Source organism: Dendronephthya gigantea, unplaced genomic scaffold (assembly GCF_004324835.1).
Source record: "Dendronephthya gigantea isolate DGI-Jeju-01 unplaced genomic scaffold, DenGig_1.0 000015F, whole genome shotgun sequence".
Lineage (NCBI taxonomy): Eukaryota > Metazoa > Cnidaria > Anthozoa > Malacalcyonacea > Nephtheidae > Dendronephthya > Dendronephthya gigantea.
Genome location: NW_021163025.1, coordinates 474599 through 491096, shown reverse-complemented (window position 1 = coordinate 491096; position 16498 = coordinate 474599). Strand labels below are relative to the sequence as shown.

The 16498-nt window shown below is 39.0% G+C and overlaps 1 protein-coding gene across 1 annotated transcript; it reads right to left on the bottom strand.

Annotated features, from left to right (window-relative positions):
* Positions 1–2111: 2111 nt before the first annotated feature.
* LOC114520076 (mucin-5AC-like) lies at positions 2112–14861 on the bottom strand. Its single transcript, XM_028540279.1, has 3 exons — positions 14699–14861; positions 3086–6958; positions 2112–2582 (listed from the first exon to the last, which is right to left on the bottom strand). The coding sequence occupies exons 2-3, from the start codon at positions 6954–6956 to the stop codon at positions 2269–2271; spliced, it is 4185 nt and encodes a 1394-aa protein (XP_028396080.1). The 5' UTR covers positions 6957–6958; positions 14699–14861; the 3' UTR covers positions 2112–2268.
* Between the last annotated feature and the right edge of the window lie 1637 nt (positions 14862–16498).

Here is a 16498-nt window from a genome sequence, read left to right as displayed (position 1 = left end):
GCCAGAATTTTACTTCAAGCTTGAGTTTTCGAACAGGTAAGCATAAAATCAGTGGCGTACGGGAGACGATAATTGGGGGAGGGGGCACATATTCATATATTCATGTTGTGAAAGATTAATTTCTTTTCAAATCCATTGTCTTTACAGGTCTGTTAACATGAATATATGAATATGCACCCCCCCCCCCCGAAATAACCTCTACCGAACGCCACTGCATCAAATGTGGTGCGGCCACCCAAGATGTTCTTAAACTTTGATGTTTCAGATCTTTCGTGCGTTGTTTAATAAAGATATTCTTTGTTATTCTTCGTTGCTAGAGACACCGACGATCACAGTTTGAGTTGTGACTTAACCGGTCAATTTATTATACGAATTCACGGACTACCTCTTGGCTCTCTGTATCCAGCTACGGTTATTGTAGCGGTGGGTTTATTGTGAAGTTTCAGTCTTAGACTGGTGTTAATGTATCGGCCCTTCTTCCGGAATTCCGGCATGCTTCTCTGGCTTTTGTATTAGAAATCAATTAGAAATTCGCAGCAGGGGCAGGTTGTATGAAACGCTTTAACTACATTTTGCATAGTTAAATCCTAATTAACTCCGAAATGCACGACTCTGATTGGCCAATTCTGTCCTTAACTACAGTTAAAAGTTAACTAGTCTTTTTCAACTGGCCCCAGGAGAAATTTGGAAAAAGTTAGCTCTAAATTTAGCACTAACGTAAGGTATGGTTGTAGGAAAAATTTCGCCTGTAAACCATCGTAAATACATATTTAAGAAAAGTGAAAAGACACCCGTTTCCCACTGGGCGAATTTATTCGCGCGACGCAAAGCGATATCTGAAATCCGGTGATGTGATTGGCTTAGGAAAAAATTCGACGCAAAAAAGTAGAATTGCTTCCCACTTTTTATCTATACACGCGAATAAATTCGCCTAGTGGCTATATTCATATATTCGTGTTAGCGAACCGTATAAAAGCAATCAATTTCAAAAGAAACTAATAATGTCGAACGTGAACATATGAATATTTGCCTCCTCCCCCCCCCCCCTAACGATATTCCGCGGCCCCTGGTACAAGTATTTACGGGTTGGCTCGTGCCAATTCCATTTTTTGCAACCTTCTTTTCCAGACGTGCACGGCGTTCATAACGGCTTATGTTATGACAATGTACGCATTTAAGCGAAACGATCACAAATTGTGGAACATGGCACGTGACTTTTTCCACACGAAGAAGATTATCGTCGAAACTTGGGTACATCAGAAGATGAGAAGAGCAAAGGTTGAGCCTGCCAACGAAACGTATGTCGAGGACTGCGGTAAGTCTTTTGGAACTTAATGTAAAGAAGCTTCAGTGGAAAAGTTTCAGTCCGTCAATATCAGTGAACGTGTATTATAAAATAACGTGTATGTTAATATTGTTCTGATTGCTTAAAGCCCGTGTTTGGATAAAGCCATCCAAACACGGAAATTTGATTCGCTTGTTAAAATAAAACTTGGAACACTGCCTTTTTGTTGCATGTAATTTCATAAAACAACTACTTAATGGTTTTCCGTGTTTGTAATTGTAATTGTTTATTTCGCATTCAACTAGGAAATTGACTGAATCGGCTGCTATTTGTGTTTTTGTTAGGATTTTTTACATACTTTCACTGGACTATATATAGGTCAGTGAAAATCTCGCCAATCAGAACATTGAATCCAGAAAAGCAAGATGGCGGCGAGTGCGTCTTGAGTTTGACTGTTTGACTGGTTTGACACCTGGGATGCGCAATACGGGTTGATTCACTCGCATGGTTCAGACCCTAAATGATAACTATTCACTTTTTTAAGATATTGATGGCAAAAAGAAAATATGATGAGAGCGGAATCGATCGACAAAGGTTGAGTAAGTTGTCAATTCATGTTATAAGTTCCAAACGATATGTCGTTCAACTTGACCGTTTTAATGTTTGACTTTTAGACTATACAAAGGTTTAGTTTATTCTGAAACTTTTTTCAGGATGGCTGCAAATACATGCAGCCATGTTTTTCACCCCGACTTGTTTATTTTTATCAAAATGTCGGAGAGATGAGCTATCGAATAACGCTTGAATATTCGAGTTTATATTAGGCCTTAACTAGATAAACTTAATATATACTTTTCTGCAAAGCTCGTTATTGCATATTGCATCAGCATTTTATACACACATCAATAAATTAGATATTAATATCTGTCGCATATAGTTTGAAATCAAATCTTTGTCTACTTGCTCAATGTCAGATTTAATCGTCAGATCTTCCCACATTTAAAGCTGCCCCACAATACGACTTGTCCATCAGGTCTACACGTCACGCCAAAACACCATCCTGACTTGTTTTCTCCACGGGTAATTTCCCCCACCGGGTAAGGTTTTCCGTTGTAAGTGCATACTGCAGGCCCTGGGGTGGTCGTGTCAGGGGGGGATGTGGTGGTAGAACGAAATGTAAACTTGCAGTTCCAATCGCCCCACAAATACAACTGACCGTTGTCTTGGCAAACAACTTTGTAACACCATTGGTTTTTGTCGATCCCCTCTTCGATGACGCCGGGGAAATGGAACGCACCTAAAATATATCAAACACAAGGGTAAAACATTTTGCATTTTGCATTTACATCTTGCGCAGCCAAATTCTTTCTAAAGTCAAAATAAATCATTCTGACTGGGCAATTCTGCCATTGGCTAGTGTTACACGTTAACTGGCTTTTTACAAAATTAATGACCCTATAAGGAAGTAATTAATGATCTGTAAACTATCCTGTTCGCAAAACTGAAAATTGTACATATATATCAAAAGCACGATTAACTTTACTGGCTATCCAGGTACGGCGCTCCAGATTTATTAAGCTCGGGCCGGTTGTTCAAAAGCCCTGGGTTAAAGCAAATATTTGCATCAATTTTTTAATCGCTCGTTTAAATACAAATTTGAATATTTTATTGGTTTTGCACGTATAAAAAATGCGAGAATAGAGGGCTAGCCCGGATTTCGCAGCAAATCATTAAATAAAAGACGCTTTGAATAAAATACGAGATAAATGAAAGAATGAAAAACAAAAACATAAAACATACCATTGTAAAGACATTTAACTTCATTAGGATCAGAAGCTGAGGTTTTCGTAGGCGAAGGTGTCGTAAACGTAGTAGTTGATTGGTCACAGTTAACACTGCGCGAGACGATTTTACCTTCCTCTGTGCACATGACATCCATACACCACTTACTGCCATCCGATATACGGCTTATTCTCCCCGGGGGATAGTACTTATCGCGATGAACACACCCGGGTAATGAAGCTGTTATCTCGGCCGTCGGTGCCTCAGTCGGTGCACACGTATGAGTCACCCATTGAACAATTATCCCCGAGATGTCACAAATCACCCCGTAACACCGACCGTCTCTCAAAGCCCCTCGAGTTACTTCTCCTGGGGAGTAAAGTTTACCCTTGTAATAACATTTCTGTTTCTCAGGTTTAGTTGTTCGTATGGGTTGTCCAGCCGTGGTTTTTTGTGGTTTCGTGGGGGCTTTAGGGGTCGTTGTGGGATCAGGGAGCGTTGTTGTGGTCCTTTCCTCTGTGGGTTTAGTTGTTTTTGGGAGTTCTGTAGATTTAGTGGTTTCTGTAGTAGATAATTTGGTTTGTTTTTCCATTGAGTCAGTGATTGTGACAGAAACAATTGACTCTTGGGTAGGTTGGTTAACTTCTGTACTAGGGGTCAACTTCTTTATCGGGCAATCATCCCATTGAATCATTACACCATCCTTGCATAACAACCCAGAACACCAGTCGTTTCCAATTGTAGCCAAATCTCCCTCTTCATAATATCTACCTTCGTGAAAACACCGGGAAGGTTCAGGACCAATCGGCGGAGTCAGCTCCAAGCTAGATGCCGCTTCGGTTTTAGGACCCGTAATACCACCGCAATCCAAAGATATCAATCGACCTCCCTTGCAGTACCAACCTGAGCACCAATCGTTACCGTCAAAATCTCGGGAAATTATGTCACCTTCTTCATAATACTTTCCTTCGTGGAAGCACAGTTTTGGCTCCGGTGATGATGATGTGGCTTCTGTTTGAGGAGTGGGACTAGTTATTGGGCTTGCGGTGGAAGGTTGGGTAAGAGATATTTCTGGCGGTTTAGTGGTATCTTTACCTTGTGTGACCGTGAGGGTCTCGGTGGTATGTGCTGGTGTTGTATCGCTTCTTTTTGTCGTTTCTGGGGTGGGTAAGGCAGTACTTCTTGGTAAGGTGGTACCTCTAGGTGTGCGGGTTTGTGTAAGAGTGGACACAGGTGCTTTAGTGGTTTTTTCTGTGGCAGATAATTGTGTCTGTTTTTCCATTGCGTCGGTTGTTGGAGTAGAAACGTTTGACTCTAAAGTAGGTGGGCTAATTCCTTCACTAGGGGTTAAATTCTTTATCAGACATTCATCAAATTGAATCATTGTACCACTCTGGCATAATAACCCGGAACACCAATCATTCCCAATGGTAGCCAAATCACCTTCTTCATAATATCTACCTTCGTGAAAACATCGAGATGGTTCGGAACTAAGCGTTTTCGGTGGGATTGGCTTGGGACTATCTTCTTCAACTACAGAACTTGTAACGTCACAGTCCAGAGATATCAATCTACCTTCTTTGCAGTACCAACCTGAACACCAATCATCAGCGTCAAAATCTCTGGAAATTATATCACCTTCTTCATAATATTTTCCTTCGTGGAAGCACAGCTTAGGTGCGGCTGTTGTGTTCGAATCTTCAGCTTGACGACTGGGGGCGGCGACAAGGCTTGCAGTAGAGGTTGTAGTAAACGGTACTGTGGGTGCCTCAGTGGTTTTTGTAGTGTGTACCCTAGACTGTTTTTCAAGCGAATCAGTGTTCGTGGATGAAACATTGAACTCTTGGGTTGATGAGTTGGTTTGTGCACTACTACCACAGTCTACACCTTCAAAGGGAATCAATTGCCCACCACTGCAATAGGAGCCTTCGCAAGCGCCACTACCCTCACCACCAGGGACCACCTCGCCCTCATTGTAATACACTCCATTAAAATAACACTGGGGGGCGCTAGTGGTGGACACTTGTGGCGCATTTGGATTTTCACAATTGAAGTCGTTCCAGGGGTCAATTTTACCATCATTACAATACCAACCCGAACACCATTTCCTGGTATGATAAACACGCGAAATAACTTCTCCCCTTACGAAATATTGACCATTAAAGTAGCACCAGCCAATTGATGTTGGAGTGGTGTGAAGAGGTGTGGTGCTTCTAGAGGTTGGTTCTTTAGGGCTAGTTGTAGGTAGAGTGTTCACCGTCGAAGATGTTGTGAATTGCGTATTCTGTTCTGTTGATGAGGTTTTATGAGTTGTTTGTGTGGGAGGATTTGTCGTCGATGTTGTAGGGGCTTTAGTTGGTGCTGTGGTTATAATTGTGGGGGTGGTGGTTCCACAACTCCAGTCATCCCAAGTGGTCACTTGACCAGATTCATCACAAACCTCTCCAAAACACCACCCTTCCCCATCTGAACCTCTACTGATCTCCTTCCCTGGAAGATAAAATTTTCCTTCGTAGTGGCAACCCGGGCGTGGAGGTGGAGTAGTGTATGGTAGGGTAGTTTGTGGAGGGGTGGTGGTCCCACAATTCCAATCATCCCATGGAATTACATTTCCTTCGTCGTCACAGTATAAACCATAACACCACCCTTCGCCATCCGATCCTTTGCTAATGTCATCACCTGGGGCATAAAATCTCCCCTCGTACTCGCAGCCTAGATGGGGAAATGTGATGTATGGTGGAATTGTGGAAGGTGGAATGGTGATCAGGCGTGTGGTAGCCTTTGGTGGGTAAGTCTGAACTACAGTGCGTCTTCTGTTGGTAGACGGATTTGAAGGAGGTTCGGTTGCTGCAGTAGGGGGATGTGTGCCAACTGTGGGTAGTTTAGTTGTGGTGGATCCACAACTCCCGTCATCCCAAGTAGTTACCTGACTGTTTTTATCACAAATCAATGCACCACACCAATTACCTTTTGAACCTTTTCTGATAATCTCGAATGGGGCGTATAATTTCCCTTTGTACAGGCAACCTAGGCGAGGCGGGGTAGTGGTGGACGGTGGGGTAGTTGGTGGAAGGGTAGAGGCTGCACAGTCGAAATTATCCCAAGGAATTATATTTCCTTTGTGGTCACAGAAAAGACCAAAACACGACCCGTGGCCATCTGACTCTCTACTAATTTCGTCTCCTGGGCCATAAAATTTACCGTTGTGTTTGCAGCCAAGTGGGTCAGTCGAATACGGTGAACCAGTGTGAGGTGGAATGTTTGATGGTGGGGGATTTCTTGTTGAGGAAGGGCTGAACTTTAGTTCAGTGCTAGTCCGTTCAGAAAAGGTTGGTTCAGCAGTAGTTCTTTCAGGAGTAAATGAGGTGGGAGGGCTTGGGGTTGTAGTAGCTTCAGGGGTCGTTGTTGGAAAACAGTTAAAATTGTCCCATGCGACGACGTTTCCCTCCTCATCGCAGAATGAACCGTAACACCACCCAGACCTCCTGTCCGCTCCCGACTCAATTTCTTCCCCAGGATAATAGAATTTACCATCGACATTGCATCCCACGGGGGTTGTTGCAATTGGTAATGTGGTGATAAATGGTGTGGTCGTTTGTGGAATGGTTGTTCGGTGTCGTTTGGTGGTTTTACGTCTAATAGTCCGGTGCATTGTGGGCGCCACGGTCGAGCAAACTGCATCCCAAGCCGTTACAACACCGTTGTCGCAACGCATGCCGGAACATTTGCCCTCTCCAGCTGATTTTTTATTGAAAATCTCTCCGGAAACATAGAACCTAGAGTCGTATTCACATAAGTGTGCGCCGTTCGTCGGACGTTCTGTCGAAGGCCTGGCCCGCGCTGTGGAAAGTGCGCTGATTGTGAAGCAAAACAAAGCTGTTCTCAGCATCCCTAAATGAAAGAAATACACAACAGTGTTTCTTTGTCTTGTTTTCAAAAATTCCCTATTTCTGGGATTGAATCAATGTGCGGCCGCTTTTTATTCAATTCAAAAATTCAGTGCTGTAATTTATTGTTATTGAAATGTCTAATTGATGTTGATTTTCCTATTTTTAACATCGCTAGTGTTTATCTGAATTAAACTTTCAATGCGCTTGTCACTGACACTCATAAAAAAGCTTAATACATAAATTGACCCTAGTGGCCAAGTGAAACTAGTTGACAATCAAAAGATAGTAACCCCAAAAATTTCCGTGTTCATTTTTTTCTGCACAAATTCAGACGACAAAACGTTATGGAACTTTCTAAGTAGCATTGTCAATCGTCAGTCCACGCACTGCAGAATAAGGGGTGAAAAAAACGCTCCGAGAACTCTAATGTTATTATTATTATTATTTAAGTGCTTATGTAAACTGACACGATCTGATCTCCTTCACAGCTTTATTACAAAAATCCTCTTTTTTTTCTTCAAAAATCTTTTCGCTTGTGACCTGTGCAAGGTCTCCACGGCAAGAAGTTTGGACCGTATGTTTTGAAGATCGTTATAACACCTTTCTTAACACTAAAGATATGCGTTTATCTTGATCTTAAACAAACTGTACTCGTAGGCGTTTTGTTCAGCTCGAAAGCTGGCTCTTGCCATTGTTTATAGACTCTACTAATTCCTTCCGCTGTCTAGTAAATGTGATCAGGAAATTTGAATATAGAACTCCTGCAGGAAATTTTCACTGAGCAGTCATCAAAAATCGTTTATCTTCACCGCCATTTTAACAGATATGTAAGAGTTCGGATGAAAACTTATCCTTATATATTTTCTGTATCGAAATCGCTTATTGCTGACTGCGCGCACGTAGCAAAATTCTATTACATAAACCACCTTGACATATTCACAACAATTGCAACGAAATGGAAACTGCAGCAAAAAATGCTCGAATAATGCCAATCGGGCAAATTAGGGACATGTGGAAAACAAACACCCTGGGCCAGTTGTATAAAACTCTTAACTACATTTCGCATCGTTAAATCCTAGTTAACTCAGAAATACACAACTCTGATTGGCGAATTATGACTTTAACTACAGTCAAAAGTTAACTACTCTTTTATACAACTGGCTCCCGGCCGATATATCAAGTGAAGATTTAGAAATATCTATATAATATTCTCTTCTATACAGAACTAGCGATTAGGGTGTTTGATATAGGGATTTCCATGAATCTGACGGCATAATCTCTTTCTTCATTAAAATATGATAATCGTTTTTTGTCTTCCAACCAGGAAGATTCTTTGATGATGTTCAACTGCCCACGCAGGATCGAATGGGATGGGAAAATTTCTTTTGTCTGTTGATCTTAAATTAATCGCGAAATGACACATGCAAATAGAGATGGCCAGAAAGCTAAAAATGTTGTCCGATATCCAATAATGTTTATAGCTGTTGTGTCGTAACAAATCAAAATAAAACTTTTAAGAGCATATTCAGTAAGGCTAACACTTTTAAGACCAAGAAAAAAACACGAGAAAATTTAATCAGGTTTTACCAGCATTGGATTAACTAATTTGGCTGTCAGTAAATTGGGATTAATTCACAATTGCACCTAATTCTTCTGTGAATGCCTTTACTATCAGGGGCACAGATAGAACGATAATTGGGGTTTTTAATCATATGTATTAAGAATCCGTCGGGCAGAACTGAATATACATAATGTATATTCAGTTCTGCCCGACGGATTCTTACTGTAAACCTACAATTATCGTTCTAGCCACGTCACTGTTTACCATAGGAGTTTGGATATGGATTCTCGTTCGCGAAAAGAATCCTGTAGTGTTTTGATTTCATAAAAAGTCAATTGAATTGGTTGGAACACCAACATCACCAAATCATCCCTGTGTGTTTTATTATAAAAATCCATTTTCTAATAATATTAAGTTTCCAAGATTATCATATTCAATCTGAAAAAAAACGTATTCGTTGCCTTACAGTATCTCATAGTTTATCGTATCATTTTTCTATCCTTACTCATTCAACTGACACGATCTGATCTCCTTCACAGCTTTATTACAAAAATCTTCTTTCTGTCTTCAAAAATCTTTTCGTTTGTGAACCAGTGTGAGGTTTCCACGGCAAAAAGTTTATCGTATGTTTTGCAGATCGTTATAACACTTTTCTTAACAACACTAAAAATATGCGCTAATCTTGATCTTTAACAAACTGTATTCGTAGGCGTTTTGTTCAGCTGGAAAGCTGGCTCGTAAATTCCCTCTTACCATTGTTTATAGACTCTCTCTTACTAATTTCTTCCGCTGTCGGGTGTGAATATAGAATTCCTGCTGGACGTTTTCACTCAGTAGTCATCAAAAATCGTTTATCTTCACCGCCATTTTAACAGATGTGTAAGAGTTCGGATGAAAACTTGTCCTTATATATTTTCTGTATCGAAATCGCTTATTGCTGACTGCGCGATAAAACCAAAAAAAAAACACGAGAAAATTTAATCAGGTTTTACCAGCATTGGATTAACTAATTTGGCTGTCAGTACATTGGGATTAATTCATAATGGCACCTAATTCTTCTGTGAATGCCTTTACTATCAGAGGCGCATGCAGGTAGAACGATAATTGGGGTGTTTAATCATATGTATATTCAGTTCTGCCCGACGGATTTCTACTGTAAACCTACAATTATCGTTCTAGCCACGTCACTGTTTACCATAGGAGTTTGGATATGAATTCTCGTTCGCGAAAAGAATCCTGTAGTGTTTTGATTTCATAAAAAGTCAAATGAATTGGTTGGAACACCAATATCACCAAATCCCTGCGTGTTTTATCATAAAAAGCCATTTTCTAATAATATTAAGTTTCCAAGATGATTATATTCAATTTGAAAAAAAAACGTCAATTCGTTATCTTACAGTATCTCGTATCATCTTTCTATTTTTTGATAGATTTAAACAAACGAAAGTGACTAAAATCGTCAATTTGTAAAAACAAAATTGAATATAAAAGCGGTGAAACGGCTCATTTAAAGGTGTGATCATTAAGATCGTGTTAAAGTTATCAATTTTCATTCAGTTATATTTTTTGTTTCGCAAAGAGGTATGTTTGGCTGCATGCGTGATAAATCCTAAACTGCTTAGGGTGTGATAAAATTGATAAAAACGCTTCTCGACGTTTCGACTTAAGGGCCATGCAATTAACTAACTTTTCTGACGAAGGCCAGTTAGTCCGAAACTTCAAGAATGGTTTGTCTATTTTTTAGCCGCTGTTATAGCTACCACAATCGCTGTGAAATTGTTAGAAATCTCTGCTCCTTGGATTTCAGTTTTTGGAACAAGCTTAGTAATAAATGCATGACCTTCTTCTTTCTACAGAATATGGCGTATCTCCTAGTTTCTCGCTAGCGGACATGACGGAAGGCAGACTCTTGCTTATTTAACCTCACGAAAAAAATAGTAGGTCGCATAAAAATTTCCCGGATTATATCTTCCTTAGGAATTTCGGTGCATGCACTTCTGATGTTTATCTGTTTGTCTCCAATGTCGTTTAAAGATAGCAAGAGCTAGTTCCTTCAAAACAGTTGCGATGTAGGTTCGCAAAAATATTGCGAGTTAAACACGCAATGGCTACTAGAACAATTTTAAACAAATAAACGACAAAAAAGAAAAAACCAATACCGATTGGCGAATTATGTCTTTAACTACAGTTAAAAGTTAACTAGTCTTTTATACAACTGGCCACCAGCCGATATATCAAGTGAAGATTTAGAAATATCTATATAATATTCTATTCTATACAGAACTAGCGATTAGGGTATTTGATATAAGGATTTTTATGAATCTAGCTGACAGCATAATCTCTTTCTTCATTGTAATAGGGATGGGAAAAATAATGGTTGGGAAAATTTCCTTTGTGTGTTGATCTTAAATTAAAGACGCATGCACATAGGGATGGCGAGAAAGCTAAAAATGTTGTTTGCAATCCAATAATGTTTATAGCTGTTGTATCGTTACAAATGAGAATGAAACTTTTAAGAGCATATTCTTCGGCTAATGCTTTGAAAACCAAGAAAAAAACACGAGAAAATTTAATCAGGTTTTACCAGCATTGGATTAACTAATTTGGCTGTCAGTACATTGGGATTAATTCATAATGGCACCTAATTCTTCTGTGAATACCGTTACTATCAAGGGCGCAGGTAGAACGATAATTGGGGTGTTTAATCATATGTATATTCAGTTCTGCCCGACGGATTTCTACTGTAAACCTACAATTATCGTGCCACGTCACTGTTTACCATAGGAGTTTTAATATGGAATCTCGTTCGCAAAAAGAATTCTGTAGCATTTTGATTTCATAGAAAGTCAAATGAATTGGTTGGAACACCAATATCACGAAATCCCTGTGTGTTTTATTATAAAAAGCCATTTTCTAATAATATTAAGGTTTCCAAGATTATTATATTCAATTTGAAAAAAAAACACGTCAATTCGTTATCTTACATTATCTCGTATCATCTTTCTATCGTTACTTCTTGATAGATTTAAACAAACGAAAGTGACTAAAATCGTCAATTTGTAAAAACAAAATTGAATATAAAAGCGGTGAAACGGCTCATTTAAAGGTGTGATCATTAAGATCGTGCTAAAGTTATCAATTTTCATTCAGTTATATTTTCTGTTTCGCAAAGAGGTATATTTGGCTGCATGCGTGATAAATCCTAAACTGCTTAGGGTGTGATAAAATTGATAAAAACGCTTCTCGACGTTTCGACTTAAGGGCCATGCAATTAACTAGCTCTTCTGACGAAGGCCAGTTAGTCCGAAACTTCAAGAATGGTTTGTCTAGCCGCTGTTATAGCTACCACAATCGATGTGAAATTGTTAGAAATCTCTGCTCCTTGGATTTCAGTTTTTGGAACAAGCTTAGTAATAAATGCATGATCTTCTTCTTTCTACAGACTATGGCGTATCTCCTAGTTTCTCGCTAGCGGACATAACTGAAGGCAGACTTTTGCTTATTCAACCTCACGAAAAAAAAAATAGTAGATCGCATAAAAATTTCCCGGATTATATCTTCCTTAGGAATTTTGGTGCACTCCTGATATTTATCTGTTTGTCTCCAATGTTGTTTAACGATAGCAAGAGCTAGTTCCTTCAAAACAGTGAAGATGTAGGTTCGTAAAAATATTGCGAGTTAAACACGCAATGACTACTGAACAATTCTAAACAAATAAACGACAAAAAACCCATACCGCAGAGTGATGAATGTGTGATTTAGTAGAGTAAGATTACATGCACTAAGTTAATCTTTGACAACTTTTAAAATCTTTCTAGACGAACACTTATAGCTTCTCTAGAAAACAGCCAAACAATCAGTCAATGATTGATTATATACACATTGCATATTTTTTTCTCATTTCTTGAATCTTCGCATTAATAGCTATTCTTTTGGGAATAAATGCATGTGTCCTGTGTCTCAGGCAAAAGTTTGGTTCAAAATTATGATGAACTTCGTTGCAAGCTAAAAACTATGCATATTAGATGCAGAGTGCACCTAGTATAATTGTATAAACAGTGAAATCCCCAGACCATATTCATATTCGACTCTGTTAATCGTGGTCTTAAATTCCCAAAAAGTATGCACTTCGCACCTTAAACGGCCCACTTAATGAACGTTGTTGTTGAAAGCCATATTAGGTAATTCTTCAATAATCCCACGGAAGCGCACGCGACAACGGATGGGTGAAGCCCTTTGGCAATCTGGCATGCGTCTGTGTATAGATTTTTTAGAGAACATTCAGACATGACACTGAACCCTCGAGATATACTAAATCATGCAGCATGTCAAATAATCCATCTTTTAAACTTTTTATCAAGATAACCACGCGCAAAATGTGGGACCTCGAACGTCTTCCCCATTGATAAAAAATTAGACTCGTGCGATAATATTTTTGCGAAGCTGAGGTGTTGAATGAGCTATCTAAATATATATGGCCCGCTGACACGCTAACCCATTATTGCTAGACTAGTTGAATCTAGTTCGTCTGCCATCCTGCATGAAAATTAACGCTATTAAAGTTGGCATACGCCTACGTTAAATCATATTAAATCAACTTTTATGCCCAGCTTTTTTAGCTAAAACAATTTTAAACGTAATTTTTTTTTCTTGTATGATTGCATGGCGACTTTAGTAATTATAATAACTTGTAGGTACACCACGTAAGTATTAAATACTGCAAAGCTTTCGGTCCGTTAACCCGGACCTTCATCAGTGCAATTACTTGAATACACGTTTGCGCGTCACTTAAATATCATGTTAGTCGTGATTAGTTTGCTCGCGCTATTAATTAAACGGTTTCATTTAATTAAGTTCTAACTAAGCTCTTTACACACACAAGGATGGCGTCGATGAACAACAGAAACCTGGTGTGTACCGCATTCCATGTGAATGTGGTTTGGTTTACATTGGAGAGACCGGTAGAAATCTCTCAATACGTCTTAAAGAACATAAGACGAACTGCGAGAAAGGTAAACTGGATAAGTCTGCAGTAGCTCACCATGCATGGACTTATGATCATCGCATTAAATGGAACGATGCTACCATTTTAGCAAACGATAAGTTTGCTGTCTCTCGTAAAATGAGAGAATCTATTGAAATTTATAAACATCAAACTATCGTCCAAGAGGGAAAGCCACTTAATAGTACGTGGCGTGCTCTTTTCGGTGTCTCTTAGTCAAATACTTGTCTAGGGCGCGCGCATTAGTTAGAACTTAATTAAATGAAACCGTTTAATTAATAGCGCGAGCAAACTAATCACGACTAACATGATATTTAAGTGACGCGCAAACGTGTATTCAAGTAATTGCACTGATGAAGGTCCGGGTTAACGGACCGAAAGCTTTGCAGTATTTAATACTTACGTGGTGTACCTACAAGTTATTATAATTAATTTTAAACGTAGTAACGCTACTGAGAAAGCCTGAGATTAATACTGAGCTTACGAGGTTTTATCGATCTATCTTTATTAAACTGGAGGGTAAAATTACGATCATGCTCAGCTTCGCCTTCGAATTTAAAATTTTCACTCTTTTATTATTTTGTTTCAGAGCGCAATTTAGCATGCGTTGTGTAGTTGTGAACAGATATAATACATAGAGTTTGGCTAGGAATTTAGTTTTGTATCATTGTTTTACTCTGTTGAAATACAACCAGGGAGCAGCGTGGCAGCATCAAATATGGTTATAACACTGAACTGCCAAAAATATAGACAAAACAGTTCTCGAAAACAACTCTCCTGACAAAGGCCCTCAGGTCGAAACGTCGAGAAGTGTTTTGTCTATTTTATAGGCAGTTATTACTCTTTTGAAATACGTTGTGTTTTTCTCGATCACGCTTAATACTTCCCCTATTACATTGGTGCTTAAATTTAAGCAAAACAAGAATACGCAGCATGGTATACACGTAAACAAAACATATAAAGAAGACATGCTATATAGGATTTGCCGCACGACGTATATGATATAAAAATAGTTATTAATGGCTATATATAAAATAGACATCTTGCAACGTTGCGTTCATGACAATGCGAGGATTTGCGGGCCACAAGTTAAAAATGCGCAAATAATATTTACGTTGTGATCAGGCATTGTATTAAAATGTAAAACTAACACGGATTTAACGATCGTTAAAACTTACCGCACTCGAGTTATTTCTATCCCTTGCTGTTGGCGAGGTTTTTGTGAATTTAACTCCGCTGTGAGATCTAATACAAGCGAGCTTTACGTTGTACCCGGTTTGTTTATTTCATGCGCACATTCGAACAGTGTTTCACTGCCTAATGAGTGCCTATGACTGCATGTGTGTGAGCTAACCCGATTGTGATCAGATATCACTGATGACATGTTATAAGACTCGACGTAATTGACAAGAGCAAAAGTGTCTGACGTCAAAATGTATGGTATTTTGCTTCATATTATATGCTTATGCTCTATGCAAAATATCGTATGCAGTTATGCTCTATGCAATGGACTTTTCTCTCTGCAATTTATTTTTGATTCAATTTCACGCTGCATGAAGTAGCATTTCGCTCGTGTAGAGTGTGCAAAATTTTCTAGACATAGCCAATCTTTTTGCTAAATAGCTTCAAAATACGAATGCGTAATATATTGGAGAAGAATGAGTTTTTTGGATGAGCTCTTTGTATTAAAAACCCAGGAGCTGAGGAGCAACGTGGTTTAAACGCGAATGTGATAATGTCATAATGAATATGAATAAACAGCGTGAAATATGAATAAACAGCGTGTTTGCGACCGATAGATCCGGGGGGGGGTGGTCCACCATCAGTTCGTGCAATCAACGACTTCGTTCTCTTTTCATTAGAGTGTAAATGTATAATATGATTTATTTCTAAAGTTATTCATACTCGTCAACAATTTATACCTTTACATATAGAAAAATATTCAGAAACAAGTTATAATTGTAGCCTGTTGGGCTTACATTTGGGTAATATTGTATCCCCACCCGTACAATTGCCAAAAGCATCGGTCGTTTTACACATTGATTGAATATGTAAAATTTGTCATGTAAATTTATCACAGCTGTGGAAAACAGACTTTCGATGAGAATGACTCTATACGCGCTCTCCTACAGAGAGAAAACAGCGACGCGTTTTCACGAAAGCACTCGCCCCCTGCTTTCGCATCGCCAGTGCTCCATCCGTAGGTAGTTGCTTCGAACAAGTCGAACATATTGCGTTTCTGCCTTTGCAAATTATACTACACGGCGCAGTTGAGAAGTGTTCGATGGCTTTGATCTTTCTAGCAAGGAAATCTCCTTTGAGCCGTCAAAAGTACGTGTTACATCATCCAGACTTTCAATTAAGGGGGTCCTCTACTAAAATTTTTACTTTGACTTCGAAGTTTTTGAATTTTCAAAGACAGTCTATATATGTACTTTCAACCTTCCTCTATGGCCTCAAAAATTTTCAGTGCGCATAGAATACTACAACACACTAAAAAAAAGCAAATTCCTAAACTTTTGGCTATTTTCTGCCTTAGCAACGCCCTTAGCAACAGGTGTTTTTGTTTAAAAATTCCGCCTGAAAGCCCTTCTTTTTATCCAATGAGAACGATTTTCTGTATATTATATGAAGTAGTCCTTCTGCTTTCTTAACACACCCGCTGGAAGCTCTTTTAACGATCTGAAGGCGTCTTTTGAGCTAAATAAACTCATTGTGTTGTTCTCGTGTTCTCAACTCTCAAGCGTTCGTCAAGCGCAATTTTTGTTATTTGCATATTCCGATATTATATATTCATATATTCACGATGCTAAGGAAAGGTTCAAAAGTAAGGAAATGGAAATTTCATGGCAATAGATTCACGGACTCTGTAAGGAAAGCGCGTCTTGAGAATGATTCTGTTGTGCCATCAACTTCAACTAATGATCGAAGGCTATTCGTCTCCAAATATTTCTGCTTCCGCTCTTAAGATTGGCAAT